The sequence below is a fragment of the Lonchura striata genome, chromosome 35 (genome assembly GCF_050655825.1).
Source record: "Lonchura striata isolate lonStrDom1 chromosome 35, ASM5065582v1, whole genome shotgun sequence".
Classification (NCBI taxonomy): Eukaryota; Metazoa; Chordata; class Aves; order Passeriformes; family Estrildidae; genus Lonchura; species Lonchura striata.
This window is the reverse complement of record NC_140737.1, coordinates 3,623,554-3,641,347: the sequence shown is the minus strand read 5'-3', so window position 1 is coordinate 3,641,347 and position 17,794 is coordinate 3,623,554. Positions and strand designations below refer to the sequence as shown.

General features: G+C 50.4%; 1 protein-coding gene across 1 annotated transcript; it reads left to right on the top strand.

The window, feature by feature from the left end:
- The first annotated feature begins 1,330 nt into the window (after positions 1-1,330).
- LOC146764272 (uncharacterized) lies at positions 1,331-10,236 on the top strand. Its single transcript, XM_085565337.1, has 2 exons — positions 1,331-3,048; positions 3,553-10,236. The coding sequence occupies exon 1, from the start codon at positions 2,214-2,216 to the stop codon at positions 3,036-3,038; it is 825 nt and encodes a 274-aa protein (XP_085421463.1). The 5' UTR covers positions 1,331-2,213; the 3' UTR covers positions 3,039-3,048; positions 3,553-10,236.
- The last annotated feature ends 7,558 nt before the right edge of the window (positions 10,237-17,794 follow it).

The following is a 17,794-nucleotide window of genomic DNA, read 5'->3' as shown; positions in this document are numbered from 1 at the left end:
GGGGGCCGGGGGCCACTGCCGGCCCTGCCCGGGGCTGGTGGGGTCAGGCAGCGCCCGGCGCTGAGCCCCGGCTGCCCCACAGCCCCGGCCCGGCCCCGCAGCTCCCCACAGGCCCCAGCCCGTGCTCCCGGTGCCGCACCTCTGCGCCCGGTGCTGCCGCTGCCACCGCAGAGAAACCCCTGGCATCCTGACCTCCTGCTTTTCTTGTCTTGGGCAACTGGGAATTCAAAATAGTAGCTGGCAAATTGTGAGGTTAAGACTCTGTGGAAAAACATCCCAATCCAGAGTATTTTTCTCTTCCTCCTCTTTGCCATCATCCTTTTTCTTACCACATAGATTCCTCCTGCTGCTTCTTGCCTGAACCATATTGCTGCACACTCCCCTTCACCTGATTCCTTCCCAGCACACCAACACCATCCATCCCCTGTTGTCCAAATCCCTTCTCCACTTCCTCAGTATTCTCCCAAGGGACCCTTCAGAGACATTTTGGGATCATCATCCCTTTGGCCAGGACCCCTCCCTGGCTTTCCCTTTTCTCCCCTCCATGGGTGCCCTGCCATGTTCACTCCCTGAAGATCCCAGGGCACTCACTGATGAGATTTTCAGTGCTCTCTCCCTGCTGACTCTTCCCAGACCCCCCTGATGTGTCACTCGTCTGTCTCCTGGTCACTCCCGGGTCCCCAATCAATCCCCGGTGCTGCCGCCAGCCAAGGGAGCCGATCACCCAAAGGAATTTGGGATGAGCCCCAGTGTGTGTGGAAAAATTGACATCACCAGAGGATTCTGTCCAAAAAGTAGACAGAGGAGTCCTGTAAATGGAATTTCATTTCTAAAAATGAGAGAGACTATGGAACATTCCCCATCGGATCTCTCTAAGTATTAGAGGACACAGCCTCCTTTTCATCCTAATTCTCCTGGCCACATCTCCCTCTGCTTTCCCCATTGGTTGAACTGCTTGAGAGCTACAGACTTCCCAATCCACCTAATACATACTCCCTTAATATGCTCCCTGCTTTTATATAGCAAATTATATTATTTGCTCTTCTTCTGGAAGATCATTAATAGAGCAGGACCTTGGCTGAGCAGCAGTCTGTGTCATCAATTAGTAACATTTTCTGAAACCGATGGCTTCTCCTGTCACTTCCTAACATAAAAGTTTTTTGGCCCTATTTCCGAGCAGATTCAGAGCACCTGTTTGTAAAGACACTTTCCTGTTGTTCCTTTCATGGGGTCCCCCGTTTGTGGGACATCCCCCCTGGAGCAGGGTGTCCCCTCTGTGCTGCAGCCCCAGGGCTCGGGCCGAGCTCAGCCAATCAGAGCCCGCGGCGCTGATGACTCACCAGTTGCCAGGCAGACTCGCAGCTCCCCGCGTTCCCCACCTGGACCCACCTGCGCCCCCCCTCGGCCCCATGGCCCCGCGAGGGGAATTTGGGGAGGTGGGAGTGGGGCAGCGCCAAGGCCGGGCCCCCCCGCGCTGTCCTGGCGGGAGCGGCTGCAGTGGGGACCGAGTGCGGGCGGGAGCGGCCGAGAGCCCAGCGCTGCCCCGGCCCGACCTGCCCCAGCTCTATCCCTGCCCCTGCGCTGGGATGCTGTGGGTGTGGGGGGAAGAGGGAGCCGGCAGTGGGTGCTGGGCCTGGGGGCAGGAGGAGAAGGGAAGGAGAAGCAGGCTTGAGGAACAAAATAGTCAGACGATGCAGGTGGCAGAAGATGGGATTGTGCAGGAGAAGGAGGACTAGCAGGAGGAAGAGGCGTGTGAGAATGAGGAGTGACGAGGAGGAGGAGGAGCAGAAAGAGGAAGCAGCAGAAGGTTCCACCCCTCCCTGTATTTGCAGCCTCCCCCCAGCCCCAGGAGTGCTGCTCCCCCCACATGCAGCAGGTGACTGTGGAGGGGGATCCAAGATTTTCAGGGCGTAAATCTTGCTGTTTCTGAGCTTTCTTGGGCTAAATGTTGGTGCTTTGGTTTTATATGGGAGCTGAATCTTTATGTTTTGGAGGAGGTTTTGCTGACTTGTGATGTTTGGGGAGTTTTTCATCTGTGTCTTGAACTTTGTGGTGTGTTTGGGCTGAATCTTGGTGTCTTGGTGGTTCTTAGAGACACAAGATTCCCAATGACTTCCTGAGATGAACTTGGGCAAGGTGGAACCTGCATTCCAAGGTGCTCTCTTCTTGTTTTTTCCCCAAACCAGGATTTGTCATTCCCAGGGCGTGGCTGGATGGAGGAGGAGCAAAAGCCCCGGAGATGCTGCAGGAGGGGGAGCTGCAAACCCAGCCCAGGGAGCTGCGGGGAGGAAAGAGCCCCCCTGAGCCAGGAAGGCAGGTGGAGATCCAGGCGGAACTCGGAGCTGGTGGAGAAGCCTCATGGCAGGGAGAAGCCCCACAAGTGTTTGGAATGTGGGAAGGGTTTCAGCTGGAGCTACCAACTGATCCAGCACCAGAGGATCCACACTGGGGAGAGGCCCTACGAGTGTGGGGAGTGTGGGAAGAGGTTTCGGAGCAGCTCCAATCTCCTCCTCCATGAGCGGATTCACACAGAGGAGAGGCCCTTCCGCTGCCCCGACTGCGGGAAGGGCTTCAAGCACAACTCCAGCCTCATCAGGCACCAGCACATCCACACCGGGGAGAGGCCCTACGAATGTGGGAAGTGTGGGAAGAGCTTCATACGCATGTCTGGCCTGATCCAGCACCACTTTATCCACACTGGGGAACAGCCCTACGAGTGCTTGGAATGTGGGAAGAGCTTTGGGTGGAGCTCTGCCTTGAGAAGACACCAGCGCATCCACACTGGGGAGAGGCCCTACGAGTGTCCCCAGTGTGGGAAGAGGTTTCAGACCAGCTCTGATGTCCTCAAGCATGAACGGATTCACACAGAGGAGTGGCCCTACCGCTGCCCTGACTGCGGGAAGGGCTTCAAGCAAAACTCCAACCTCACCGTGCACCGGCGCATCCACACCGGGGAGAGGCCGTACGAGTGTGGGAAGTGTGGGAAGAGCTTCACACAGAGATCAACCTTGACCAAACACCAACGGAGGCACCACTAAGGGAAGCCCTGTGAGTGCCCTGAGTGAGGAAAGAGCTTTGAGTGAGGGAAGAGGGTGAGGGACGAGGTTGGAGTGAAGGAAGAGAGTGAGGGAAGAGCTGGGAGTGAGGGAAGAGAGTGAGGGAAGAGCTTGGTGTGCTGCTGCAGCTCCATCCCCCATGGGAGGATCCGGGCTGGATGATCCCCAGTGACCCCCGTTGGGCAGAGCCCTGGTGCCCCCGTATGGGGAATAAAACAGAGTAAAGCAATGGAGCTGATAAAGGGGCCCGATATCTGAGGCCTGACTGAGCAGAAACTGTGGGAGACACAGACACAGTTTAAGGCTCCCTGAGCAAGAAGATGGGACAGTGGGGGGTGGCAGGGGTGTGACAGAGGGGATGAGGGGGTGACAAAGGGACAGAGGACGCAGCAGAGCCCTCCAGGGAGGGGACAAAGGGAACCCTGGGAGGGCACTGGGGCCACCGCAGGCCACAAGTGCCACCAGGTCCCTGACACCTCCCCTGTCTCCTCCCCAGGTGTCCCCGTACCAGCTGGAGTCACTGGTGAATCTGGTGGCCACCCTGTGTGTGGCAGCCACAGTGACCAGGTTACAGAGGGATGAGCAGCAGGTCATGTCCCCAGAGTCCCTGCACGTGAACCTGAGGAACTTCACCTGGAGTCTTGGTGAGACCCTGGAGCAGGGCGATGTCACCTCCCTGGGCCACCGTGGTGTCCCCTCCCTGGGCCGGGCCCTGGCCGTGCTTGGGGCCACCCCAGGGGCCACCTGGGCCGATGTGAGAGCTGCGGGCTGGGCCTGGCAGGAGTTGGTGGTCAGTCTCAAGGACAGCCGGGCCCTGCTGGCCTGGGATGCCACCGAACTCCGCGACGCCCGCTGGGACGCGGCCATCGCTGCCATCCGGGCCGGGGACCTGCAGAACGTGGCCACCCGCAGGAGGACAGCTGGGAGCAGCCTGGTGGCCACAGCCCAGCAGCTGAAGGTGTCCCTGGGCAGGGAAAAGAGGGCCTCGGCAGGGCCAGCACAAGGCCCAGGTGGCTGCTGCCACCAACGAGGCCGTGGGAGAGGCCGTGGTGGCCAGCAGCCGAGCCATGGTGGCCACCAGAAGGGGACATTGGGCACAGGTGGCCCTGGGGCCACTGGAGCGCTTGGTGGAAGAGTGTGAAGGCGGCAGGTGGTTCCCCGAGGAGCTGCAGTGCCGGCTCAGGGACATCGAGGCCATCCTGGAGGGGACAAAGAAGGTGTCCCCCGATGTCCCTGAGGCCTTGGTGGCCGAAGTGGCCGGGTTTGAGCAGCCGTGGGATGCCAGTGCCTGCCTGGGCAAGGATCACCTGCTGGGGACACTTGGGGACATCCACGACCTTCTCTTGAGTCCCTGTGGTGGCTCCGGCGGCCCCGGTGGCCCCAGCAGGCGCGCCCTGGCCCAGCGGTGCCAAAAAGCCGTGGAGGATCTCCCCAGGCTGCTGCAGCGATGGCACCGCTCTGATGCCATCAGGGACAGTGACATCCTGGTGGACAGCGCTGGCGTCACCAGTCCCCTCCTCGCGTGGGATTTGAGACCAATTCGGAGAATTTTCTGGGAATTTTCATGGGCATTGTCCCACATGCTGATGGGAGTTTCTGGGATGATGTTACCAGCTGCACCTGGGGACATTCTGAGAGCACTCAGAAGGCTTTTGCATTCCCCTGCTGCCTTTTGCATTTTTCTGCTGTTTCTATTGGGTTTGGCATTTCTCTATTGCCTTTTGCAGGTTCCTATTGAACCCCAGCATTTTGCTCAGGTGCTTATACTGATATTGATTTTTGATAATTCCTTGCAGCTGCTCACTAGCACAATAAAATCTCAGAGTTTGCATGGACAAGTCCAAGGCAGTGTGAGCTTTCTGCCAGGATTTGGGAATCCTTTACGAATCCAATTCTCACATCCCTGGACCCCCCGGTCCCGGCGCTGTTCCCGGGGGTCCCGCGGCTCTGGGGGTCAAAGGGGAGGGGGCGGAACCCCCGTGATGGGTGGGGGGCACTAAGGGGGGTCCGGGCCTGGTGCTCGGGGGGGGTCAGGGGCACTGAAGGGGTGCGGGTGCGGTTTTTGGGGGGTCCCGGTGCTCGGTGAGGGGGGGTCAGTGCTCAGCAGCGGAGGCTGTCCAGGGACCCCCCCAGCCCCCCCAAATCCCAGCCGGGTGTGAAAAACAAAGTTCACTAAGGGATTACTAAACAAAGTTTAATCAGGGATAAAAAAGGGTTTTGGGGCTCAGCCAAAGAACTCGCCCTCAACTTAACCCTTCATTCTCCGGATCCGGTTCCACTGCAGGGCCACAAACACACTCCTGAGTTTTGACATTATTCAAACACTCCCGGGAGGTTTGGGTGTCCCAGGAACTCGTGTTTGGGTCTCACCTCTGACTTGTCTTCAGGACATTCTGTAGATTAAGTCAATATTTTTGATTTCTTCTCATGGTTCCACCCTGTTGTTTCAGGCCCCCGATAAATTCCTAAATTATTCTGAGCTTTGTGTCACTGGTATCACCTGGTGAGGCTGGTCCGCAGATGTGAGAAACAACTGAATTGTTTTACACCTGAGTCAGTCACACAAAAGCATTTTAACATTGCATAGTCTCTATTTCAATATTTAGTATTGATCTATTTAATGATTATCTATTTTTAATATTCTAAGGCCTATGACATAATATCTGTTTATTACTCTAGCAGTAAATTTGTTATACACTGCACACATAAACAGATCAATTTTATTGTACCAGCAAGCAGCTGCAAGGAATTATCAGTAATCAATATCAATATCAAGTACCACAGCAAAATCCTCGTGCTCAATAACAACGTGCAGAAGGCAATACAGAATTTCAAAAGCTGATTATTCTATTGTCATTTATAACCCGGCTCTGCTGCAAGGCACCGAGGGGCTCATTCAGTCCCTGACCCACCGCCACCCCCATCAGTGTCCCCAGAGCATCCTCAGAATGTCCCCAAGTGTCCCCAGTGACGTCACCCCAGGAATTCCCATCAGCATTTGGGACAATTGCAATGAAAATTCCGAGAAAATTCCCCGAATTCGTATAAAATCCCGCGTGGGGAGGGGAGAGGGGAGAAGTGACAGCAGCGATGTCCCTGATGATGTCACCGTCCCCAACGACGTCACAGCGGTGACATCGCTGTCCCTGCAGCAGCCTCGGGATGTCCTCTGTGAAAAATGCATATTTTATGGTTGGCTTTTTGCAGGTATTAAATTGAATAGGATTTGTATTATGTTATTGGCCTGGTTTGTAAGATAAGCTTGTATTCTATTTGCCATCTGTTGAAGGTTGGGCAGGTTTGTTATCTCTTCCAAGAACAATGGTTTGCTCCGAAGAGGTAATAGTTTGTTAATGGGCCATTGACTGACTCACTGCAGGCCTGGTAACTGTAACACCATCCCATTGTGAGATGCTCCACCCAGAGGGGGAAGCCAAGCACTCTTTTATGGTATAAAGTGGTACCTTTTGGGAGACAGAGCAGCTTGCTCTTTGCGGGATTCAGAGACGTGGCCCCTTCGCTGGATTCCCAGATGAAGACCGGCCCCACTGCCACCAGATCTTCAGAGAAGACTATACCCTTCTAAAGATCACCACTGCAGCCGCAATTCATCAGCCACTGCAAGAGGAGCAGCTGTCATTTCAACCGGACTGCTACCAACACCCCGAATCCTCAGGTTGTGGACTTTATCACTTGTTCTGTTTGTACCAATTGCATTTGCCTTTTTAAATTGTTATCTAGTTTTCTCCTAGTAAATAATTGTTACTCCCATTCCCATATCTTTGCCTGAGAGCCTTTTAATTTAAAAATCCTGGTAATTCGGAGGGAGGGGGTTTACCTTCTCCATTGCACAGGAGGCTCCTGCCCTCCTTCGCAGATTCCTGTCTTGTCAAATCAAGACAGTTACATTGATTAGTAGTGCTGTATTAGCATTTTAATGGTAGGGTAAATGTAGATTTGTTGTTAAAACGGAGCTTTTGTGGTTAAAACAGAAACTCTGTGTGTGGGAAGAAAGGAATGAGGTACTTGCACCGGGACAGCAGCCGCAGGACACCAAAATCTTCCAGAGAAAAAGAATTTACAGCTTATTGTAAATGCAGGCGAGCCGGGGGGAAGAAATGACGATGCCTGACTCCAGCTCAGAAGGATGAATGGTTTCTTTATTAGAACTATACTAATATACATTAATATACTGTTTAAAGGAGACACTAAAACTACAAACCTGCTTTTTCTATTAATATTCTATTTAAAGGAGATACTAAAACTACAAACTGCTTTTTCTAACTCCCAAATCTAACTCCTCACAACTCGTGACCCTCTCTGAGATTCCAGCCCTAGGTGGGTTGGATTGGCCCCAGGCTCAAACGATCCTCACCAGAACCCAACCCAGCAACCACCCCACAACAATTTGGGTAACAAATGGTTAAACAATTCTCCAAACACGTTCCACATACTAAAACAAGCAGCAGAAACAGAAATTGTTTTCTCTTTCGTTTCCCTCTGTGTTCCTCTGTGAAAAATGCTGGGAGGCAGAGCAATGTGCTGCCACAAGCGCTCCCTGATTAAAGGAAATTCACTCTCCGTGCCCCGCTCAGCCCTGCGGGCGCCGCGGGATTGAGAAGAGGCTGCCACTGCTCCGGGTTCTGTGACTGGACAGGATTGATGCATCATGCATGAGATCGATGAATATGCAACAGGCTGCTGCTTTTAGGTTATTCCTTGTTCAAGGCGTGGTTTTGGCTGCTCACTGCCCGAACCATCCGGACGTCCGTAATCCCTCGCTTTTTATTGTCTTGTCACTGTCCTGGCCTCATTGTCCACATTGTTATTGCTCTGATTTTATCGCTGGTTTTTTAATAACTGTTTTATTACTAATAAACTTTTACAATTTTAAAAACCGACTGACTGGCGTTTTCCACAGTGCCCAAAACCATCCGGATGTCCGAAATTCTTCACTTTTTATTGTCTTGTCATCGTCCTGACCCTCATTGTCCAGATTCTTATTGCTCCAATTTCATTGCTATTTTTATAACTATTTTATTACTAATTAACTTTTTGAATCACTAATTTTTTAACATTTTAAAAACCAGCGAGTGGCGTTTTTCACAGTGCCCAAGAACTCCTGGATGTCCAAAATTCTTAATTTTTTATTGTCTCATGTTGTCCTCATCCTCATTGTCCACATTTTTGTTACTCTGATTTTATTTATTATTTTATTATTTTTGTTGCTATTGTATTTTTATTTTTATTTTTATTAACTATTTTATTACTAATAAACTTTTAAAATTTAAAAAATAACTGATTGTTATTTTCCACAGTGCCCAAAAACTCGCAGATGTCCGAAACTCTTTGTTTTTCATTGGCTCGTGGTGCCTGACCCTCGCTGTCCACATTTATATTACTCTGATTTTATTTTTAAATTTTATTTTATTATTATTTTTTTTCTTATTATTTAATTTTTTTTTATATTTTCAATAACTATTTTATTAATAATAAACTTTTAACATTTCCAAAACAATTGATCAGTGTTTTCACAGTGCCCAAAAACTCCTGGATGTCCGAAATTCTTCATTTTTTATCATCTCGTGGTGCTCTGACTCTCATTGTCCAAATTTTTATTGCTCCTATTTATTGCTATTTTTATACCTATTCTATTACTAATTAACTTGTTTGAATCAGTAATGTTTAAAAGATTTTAAAGAACCAGAACTGGCATTTTTCACAGTGCCCAAAAACATCCAGGCATCCAAAATTTTTTTCTTTTTATCGCCTCGTGGTGGCCTAAATGTCGTCGTCCAGATTTTGATTACTCTGATTTTTTTTTTATTTTTATTTTATTTTTATTTTATTATTTTAATTTTTATTTTATTTTTTTAATAACTATTTTATTACTAATTGTCGTGGTTTGACACGGAAAGAGAATTTTTTCCGGAAGGAAGAGGTCAATTTAGATATTGACCAATTGAAAGTAGACACGCCTCTGAGAACACAGAGGGGTTAAAAGCAGAATTCCCAGGGGAACTCGCTCTCTTTGGTTCTGGTCAGCGTGCAGTGCAAACCTCCCCTGCCCAGCCACGAGCTGGGTGGGGGAGGTGAAGCCCCATGGCCTGATGGAGGTAACTCCGAAGGGTGGAGGGACTGGAACCGGGCTGGCCCCTGCAGATGGAAGGGTGGAAGAAATCTGGGATGTCTCCATTTCCCCCCCCCCAGAGTTCCTCTCCCAAGAGGGAGAGAGAAAGCCATGAGGAAGGAGGAGCGGGGGGAGCTGCTGCAAGGTGCCCAGTTGTGTGGGAGTTGCTGGATGTCCGGGCATCGAGCCATCCTTTGAGTTCGGACTTTTAACCCTTCCTTGAGAAATGAAAGCTTTGTGAATTTTCCTTTCCCCTCCTCGGTTTTGAAAGAGAGGAAGAGGGACACCTTGGACCCTGGGATGGGATGTTGGAAGGAGGAATTCTGGATGGGAGGGGGACAAGGAGTGGCTTTTGGCTGGACTTTTCCGGGTTAGCCACAACCTGAACCAATCTTCTCCTTCAAGAGGGACTGTGTTTTGGGAGGATGCCAGCGAGTCAAGAGACCTGCTTCAGCTGGGAAAAAGACAAAAGTGGAGTGAACAGAGAAAAGGTTAGGGGGTTTGTGGTGGCGCCCCCTTGCCCTGGAAAGGAAAGAGAAGAGAAGAAGATCTCTGTTCTTGAGCCCTCGGCCCCAGGGGAAAATGGGGGGGGACTGTGGTCCCAAACAATGAAAAACTGAACTGTTGTTTTCTCCCCTCTTGGCAGGGCATCCTTGAAAGGGAAAATCCTAAAGGCAGTCTGACCATCCATGCATTGGTGGTGAGAGCACTGTGCATGGAAAGGAGAAAGGTCACCATGGCAAACTTTTTCTCTGGGCGGTGCCATGTGTGACATGGAAACACAGGATGTGAAGCTGTGTTTCTTGGGGGGTCTGTGGCACAGGAGAGACTCTGTTCCCTCGATGGACTGAGTATCGGTTGTTTGGAGGGTGAAAACCTGATTGGGGTCCAGATTGTGTCTCACTGTGGTTTGTTGGAGTTGGGTGGTGGGGGGGAGGAATGTTTTGCAAGGTTTTCATTTGGATCTTTGTGTGGTTTTTTTTTTCCCTTCTTTAGTTTTCTCTTTTCTTTTGTAGTGGTAGTTTAATAAAGTTTTTTTCCTGTTATTAAGCTTGGGCCTGCTTTGCTCTATTCTAGATTCCACTTCACAGCATTCAAGGTAGGGATCACATTTTCATGGGGGCACTGGCATTGTGCCAGTGTCAAACCATGACACCCACACACATACATAGTTTCTTTTTTATCTACTAAAGCTTCATTTTATCTACAAAGCTACATTTACCATACTGTTTGTCTAGGTTCGACAAGACAGGAATCTGCGAAGGAGGGCTAAAGCCTCCTGTGCAATGGAGAAGGTAAACCCCCTCCCTCCAAATTACTAGGAGTTTTAAACTAAAAGGCTCTCAGGCAAAGATATGGGAATGGGAGTAACAATTCTTTACTAGGAGAAAACTAGACAACAATTTAAAAAGGCAAATGCAATCGGTACAAACAAAAGCAGTGAAAAAGTCCAGAACCTGAGGATTCGGGGTGCCAGTAGCAGTCCTGCTGGGATGATTGCTCCTTTTGCAGTGGCTGATGAATTGCAGCTGCAGTGGTGATCTTTTGAAGGGTATAGTTTTCCTCTGAAGATCTGGTGGCAGTGGGGTCGGTCTTCCTCTGCGCTGGGGTTGCCTCCGAGCTCCGCCGCCGTCGCCTCAGCGCGCTCCGGCTGCTTCGCTGCGAGTGCCGCCGAAGAGAGCTGCTTCTCTGGCAATCCCCCAAAGTAAAGAGCTGCTCTGTCCCCAAAAAGGTACCCCCTTATATCCAATAAAAGAGTGCTTGGCTTCCCCCTCTGGGTGGAACATCTCACAATAGGATGGTGTTATGTTACCAGCCCTGCATTGAATCAGTCAATGGCCCACTAATAAACCATTACCTCTTAGGAGCAAAACCGGTTCTTGGAAAAGATAACAAAACCTGCCCAACAGGTTTGCCTTCAACAGATGGCAAATAGAATACAAGCTTATCTTACAACCCAGGACATTATCCACCCCTTATTCTATTTCCATCTGCACACCATGAAATCTTACACCCAGTTCTCACTTAAGACCAAGTTTCCCTGTGGTACACAGCGGGTCTCCCCTCTTTCTGCATTACCCACCAAGTGTAACCAGGTCCTTGAGCAAAGACAATCCCACAAATGGGTTGGTCTTTGCCTGAGGTGGGATTAATCCAAACAGTTTTCCCTAAAATACCTTTCATATGTACTACAGGGACCTTATCTCCATCTACTGTGTATAAGGGTTCTGACTGGGCAGGGCCAGCTCGATTGACAGACCCTCAGGTGTTGACCATCCAGGTTGCTTTTGCCAGGTTAATTTCCCAGTTTCTAAATGTTCCCCCACCAAGTGCCTTTAGGGTAGTCTTAAGGAGTCCGTTGTATCGTTCAACTTTGCCGGCAGCTGGAGCATGATAGGGAATATGATATATCCATTCGATACCATGTTCTCTGGCCCAGGTGTTGATAAGGCTGTTCTTGAAATGGGTGCCGTTGTCAGACTCAATTCTCTCAGGGGTGCCGTGTCTCCACAGGACTTGCTTTTCCAAGCCTAAGATGGTGTTCCGGGCAGTGGCATGAGGTACAGGGAAAGTCTCCAGCCATCCAGTGGTGGCTTCCACCATGGTCAGCACGTAGCGCTTGCCTTGGCGTGTCTGGGGCAGTGTGATATAGTCAATCTGCCAGGCCTCCCCATACTTGTACTTGGACCACCGCCCACCATACCATAGGGGCTTCACCCGCTTGGCCTGTGATGGCAGCACACGTCTCACAGTCATGGATAACCTGGGAAACACTGTCCATGGTTAGATCCACCCCTCGGTCTCGTGCCCACTTGTAGGTGGCATCTCTGCCCTGATGACCTGAGGCATCATGAGCCCATCGAGCCAGGAACAACTCCCCCTTATGGTGCCAATCTAAGTCTATCTTTGACACCTCTATTTTTGCTGCCTGATCTACCTGCTCGTTGTTTCGGTGTTCTTCATTAGCCCGACTTTTGGGGACATGGGCATCTACATGACGGACTTTCACCGTCAGCTTTTCCACCTGAGAGGCAATGTCTTTCCATATATCAGCAGCCCAGATTGGCTTTCCTCTACGTTGCCAGTTGGCCTTCCTCCACCTTCCCAGCCAGCCCCACAGAGCATTGGCTACCATCCATGAATCAGTATAAAGGTAGAGCTTTGGCCACTTCTCCCTTTCAGCAATGTCCAGAGCCAGCTGAACGGCCTTGAGTTCAGCGAGTTGGCTCGATCCAACTTCTCCTTCGGTAGCTTGTGCAACTTGGCGTGTGGGGCTCCATACGGCTGCTTTCCACTTCCGGTTCATCCCTACGATGCGACAGGAACCATCAGTGAAAAGAGCGTAGCAGGTCTCCTCTGCTGGTAGTTGGTTGTATGGTGGAGCTTCTTCAGCCCTTGCCACTTGTACCTGCTCCTCATCATCAGTGAGACCAAAGTTTTCACCTTCTAGCCGGTTAGTAATTATCTCCAAAATCACAGGGCGATTCAGGTTTCCAATACGGGCGCGTTGAGTGATGAGGGCAATCCATTTGCTCCATGTGGCGTCAGTGGCATGGTGGGTAGTAGGAACCTTTCCTTTAAACATCCACCCCAGCACCGGTAGTCGGGGTGCCAGGAGGAGTTGTGTTTCTGTGCCAATTACCTCCGAGGCGGCTTGAACTCCTTCAAAGGCAGCCAAGATTTCCTTCTCTGTGGGAGTGTAGTTGGCTTCAGACCCTCTGTAACTTCGGCTCCAGAATCCCAGTGGTCGGCCTCGAGTCTCCCCAGGCACTTTCTGCCAAAGGCTCCAGGACAACCCATGGTTCCCAGCTGCAGAGTAGAGCACATTCTTGACCTCTGGTCCCGTTCTGACTGGGCCAAGGGCTACAGCATGAGCGATCTCCTGCTTGATCTGGGTGAAGGCTTGTTGCTGCTCAGGGCCCCAGTGGAAATCATTCTTCTTTCGGGTAACCAGATAAAGAGGGCTCACAATCTGGCTATACTCAGGAATGTGCATTCTCCAGAAACCTATGGCACCCAGGAAAGCTTGTGTTTCCTTTTTGCTGGTTGGTGGGGACATAGCTGTGATCTTGTTGATGACCTCAGTGGGAATCTGGCGCCGTGCATCTTGCCATTTCACTCCCAGGAACTGGATTTCTCGGGCAGGTCCCTTGACTTTGCTCTTCTTGATGGCGAAGCCAGCTTCTAGTAGTATCTGGATGATCCTCTCACCTTCCTCAAACACTTCTGCCGCTGTGCTCCCCCACACAATGATGTCATCAATGTATTGCAGGTGTTCTGGAGCCTCACCCTTTTCTAGTGCAGCCTGGATCAGTCCATGGCAGATGGTGGGGCTGTGTTTCCACCCCTGGGGCAGTCGGTTCCAGGTGTACTGCACGCCCCTCCAGGTGAAAGCAAACTGAGGCCTGCATTCTGCTGCCAGAAGAATGGAGAAAAACGCATTAGCAATATCAATGGTGGCATACCACTTTGCTGCCTTGGACTCCAGCTCGTACTGTAGTTCCAGCATATCCGGTACAGCAGCACTCAGCGGTGGAGTCACTTCATTTAAGCCACGATAGTCCACAGTCAATCTCCATTCTTTGTCAGATTTGCGCACAGGCCAGATGGGGCTGTTGAAGGGTGAGTGGGTTTTGCTGACCACCCCTTGGCTTTCCAGCTCCTGAATCATTTTGTGGATGGGGATCACGGCATCTCGATCCGTCCGATACTGCCAGCGGTGCACTGTCGAGGTCGCAATTGGCACGCGTTGTTCTTCCACCTTTAGGAGTCCTACTGCAGAGGGGTTTTCTGACAGTCCAGGCAAGGCGTTCAATTGCTTAATGTCTTCTGCCTCTACAGCGGCTATTCCAAAAGCCCACCTGAGTCCCTTTGGGTCTTTGTAATAGCCGTTCCGGAGGAAGTCTATGCCTAGGATACACAGAGCATCTGGGCCAGTCACTATAGGATGTTTCTTCCACTCCTTCCCAGTCAGGCTCACCTCGGCTTGCACCAGAGTCAATTGTTGTGATCCCCCTGTCACACCAGCAATGGAAACAGGCTCTGCCCCCACATGTCCCGATGGTATCAGAGTACACTGTGCACCAGTATCAACTAAAGCATTCCATTTTTGTGGCTCTGATGTGCCAGGCCATCGGATCCACACTGTCCAGAAGATCCGGTTTTCCCGTGCCTCTCCCTGGCTAGAGACAGGGCCCCTCTAACACTGGTTATCATTCCTTTCCTGGGCATACATACTAGAGGTCCCTTCAAGGGGGTCTGACAGATCGTACCCACAAGCTTGGTCACGGGAGGTTGAGGCTACCTTCACTTTGGTGGAACTCCCCCGGTTAGTTTCCCTCCTTAAGTTGACGGACCCTTGCTGCCAGGACAGAAGTGGGTTTCCCATCCCACCTCCCCATGTCTTCCCCATGGTCACGCAGGAAGAACCACAGATTAGCCCTTGGGGTGTACCCTCTCTCTCTAGCTGGGGATTGTTGGGCGCTGATTCTGGGGCCTGTGACTCTCACGGGTGCTGCATTAACCTTCCTCATCTCCTCCCTCATCTCCTCTTTAAACTCCTTAATCACAGCTGAGATATGAGCCTGCATTGGGCCATTAATCATACTCTCATAATTCCTAAGTTTGTTGGCAACAGAGCCCACTGTCTCTCGGTGAGCGACAGCATTGATTGTTGCAATGAAGGTGGTGTATTGAGATGGCCCAAGATTTGCTAGACTCCACAGCATTTGTCCTGTACACCTGACCTTGTCAGGGTCATTATTGTGTCGTCCATCCCTCCCAAAGAGTACCTCCAATACTGCCACTTCCCTCAGCTGTTGGATCCCTTCCTCGAGGGTCTTCCAGCGCATTCTATGAGGGTGCTCCTGCATTCTCTCTCTGTGGACAAACCTCTTCCTGAAACTCATTAAGAGCCGCTCCCAGAGAGAAAGGGACCCTGGTTCCCTTACAAAAATCTGATTTATACCCAAGTCCTGGGTCAAGGGTCCCAAGTTCCTTGCCTCCCCACCGTCCAGCTGCACGCCTGTACCCATAAGATCCCAAACCCGGAGTAACCAGGTAGCATAAGCCTCACGCCCTCGTCGCACAATGTCTTTATGCAGATTACGAAGAATTTCGTACGTCAGGGACTCGGTGATGATAGCAATCTCTGGCTCCCCTGTTGGTTGTGAGGTTCCTCCATTCCTGTCCCTATCTGCAGGGTGCTCTGCTTTCACCTTAGACTTCCTTGTTTCTACCGGGGCCACTGCTGCTGACCGTGACTGCCTTTGTGGTTCAGCTGGAACCTGGACAGTTGTAACATCTGTGGGTTCCACAGCTGTACTATTAGACTGTCCCTCCTCAAGGCAAAGGGCCGGTTTCTCACCAGCTGGGGAAATGCACTCCTTCAGCATCTCTCGTATCTCCTTAACCAGAACCCTCACCCAATCTGGGTGGTTTATTTCTGAGGTGGGCTGTGGGGCAGGGTCAGGCTCTGGAGCAGCAGCATCTCGAGTCTGTGGTGTAGGTGTGAGGGTAGTTATCCAGGTTAATCTTCCCTTATCTCTGAGTGCTAAATATAACAGGACTATCAGCAACAGCACCCATTGTATGATATCATTAGCACTTAGAGAGGATCTTAACCCTTTGAAAACTGGAGGAGCAGACCCAAAAAGATGGTTAAAAGGTTGGGAGAAAGTTTCCCCAGGTGCTATTTCCTCGCATTAGGTACGGTTATTAAAGTAACCCCAAAAACATACAGTTAACGTGTGATAGCTATGAATCCATGTACCTGCCTTCCAGAGGAAATTAAAGATCCATGAATTCCTCACCCAATTAACCCAGAAGCCAAACTTGATAACAGACACAGTAGCCTTAGTTATAGGGCCCATTTTTAGATAAGGGTCTGCAAATGGGAAAAGTATAGCTACGATCACATGCCACCCAAACCAAGGTAAACTAGACCACATGGTGATGCTTAAGATGTTCCTACACACAGCAAAAAACCAAATTACTTAAGAACCGTTAATCCTTTTTCCCTCTCAATGCCCTTGAGCCTCACATTGGGCGCCAAAATCTGTCTTGGTTTGACAAGACAGGAGTCTGTGAAGGAGGGCAAAAGCCTCCTGTGCAATGGAGAAGGTAAACCCCCTCCCTCCGAATTACCAGGATTTTTAAACTAAAAGGCTCTCAGGCAAAGATATGGGAATGGGAGTAACAATTATTTACTAGGAGAAAACTAGATAACAATTTAAAAAGGCAAATGCAATTGGTACAAACAAAATTAGTGATAAAGTCCACAACCTGAGGAGTCGGAGTGTTGGTAGCAGTCCGGTTGAAATGATAGATGCTCCTCTTGCAGTGGCTGATGAATTGCAGCTGAAGTGGTGATCTTTAGAAGGGTATAGTTTTCTCTGAAGATCTGGTGGCAGTTGGGCTGGTCTTCCTCTGCGCTGGGGCCGCCTCTGAGCTCCGCCGCTGCCGCCTCACCGCGCTCTGGCCGCTTCTCTCGGGAGTCCTGCCGTAGGAGCTGCTTCTCTGGGAAATCCCGCAAAGAGAGAGCTGCTTCTCTGTGAATCCCGTAAAGAGAGAGAGCTACTCTGTCCCCAAAATGTACCCCCTTATACAATAAAGGAGTGCTTGGCTTCCCCCTCTGGGTGGAGCATCTCACAATAGGATGGTGTTACACAAACCATTACCTCTTCGGAGCAAACCATTGTTCTTGGAAGAGATAACAAACCTGCCCAACCTCCAACAGATGGCAAATAGAATACAAGCTTATCTTACAAACCAGGACAGATACTCAAGGTGTTTAAGGTACTTTGGATTTTCCTTCCCACACTGAGTGTATGCGAGGTTTTTGTGCCATCCTGGCCTCCAGTTCTCTCCTCCAAAGAGCCCATGAGGAGCCTGTGTTGGGATGGACCTCAGTGTCACCCATTAATGTCTTGAGAAACTTTAGGATTTTCCTCTGACTCTGACTTACGGACAGGTTTGTGCAATCTCCTCTCAGGCCCTGAGGTTCCAGGGGTTGTTGTGGCCAAATTGCAGGACCCAGCACTTGGACTTGTTAAACCTCAGAGTGACATCACAGAGATGTCCGTGTGGCATCACAGAGATCTGTGTGACACCTCAGAGATGTCAGTGTGACAACAGAGGATCTTGTGTGACATCACAGAGAGCTGTATTACATCACAGAGATGTCAGAGTGACATCACACATATGTGTAAATTACATCAAGTGGAGGATGTGTGACATCACAAAGATGTCCCTGTGACATCACAGAGAGCTGTGTGACATCACAGAGTTATCACTGTGACATCACAAAAAGCTGTGTGACCTCACAGGGTCACTGTGACATCACAGAGAGCTGTGTAAAATCTCAGAGATGTCAGTGTGACATCACAAAATGCTTTATGACCTCACAGGGGGAGTGTGATATAACAGAGAGCAGTGTCACGTCACAGAGGTGTCAGTTTGACATCATAGAGATGTCATTGTGACGTCAGAGCATGTTGTGTGACATGGCAGTGATGGCCATGTGACATCACAGAGAGCTGTGTGACATCACAGAGAGCTGTGTGACATCACAGAGATGTCTCTGTGACATCAAAATGGATATCTATGT

Coding starts and splice junctions, on each gene's coding strand:
- LOC146764272 (XM_085565337.1), top strand. CDS start 2,214: ATGGAGGAGGAGCAAAAGCCCCGGAGATGCTGCAGGAGGGGGAGCTGC.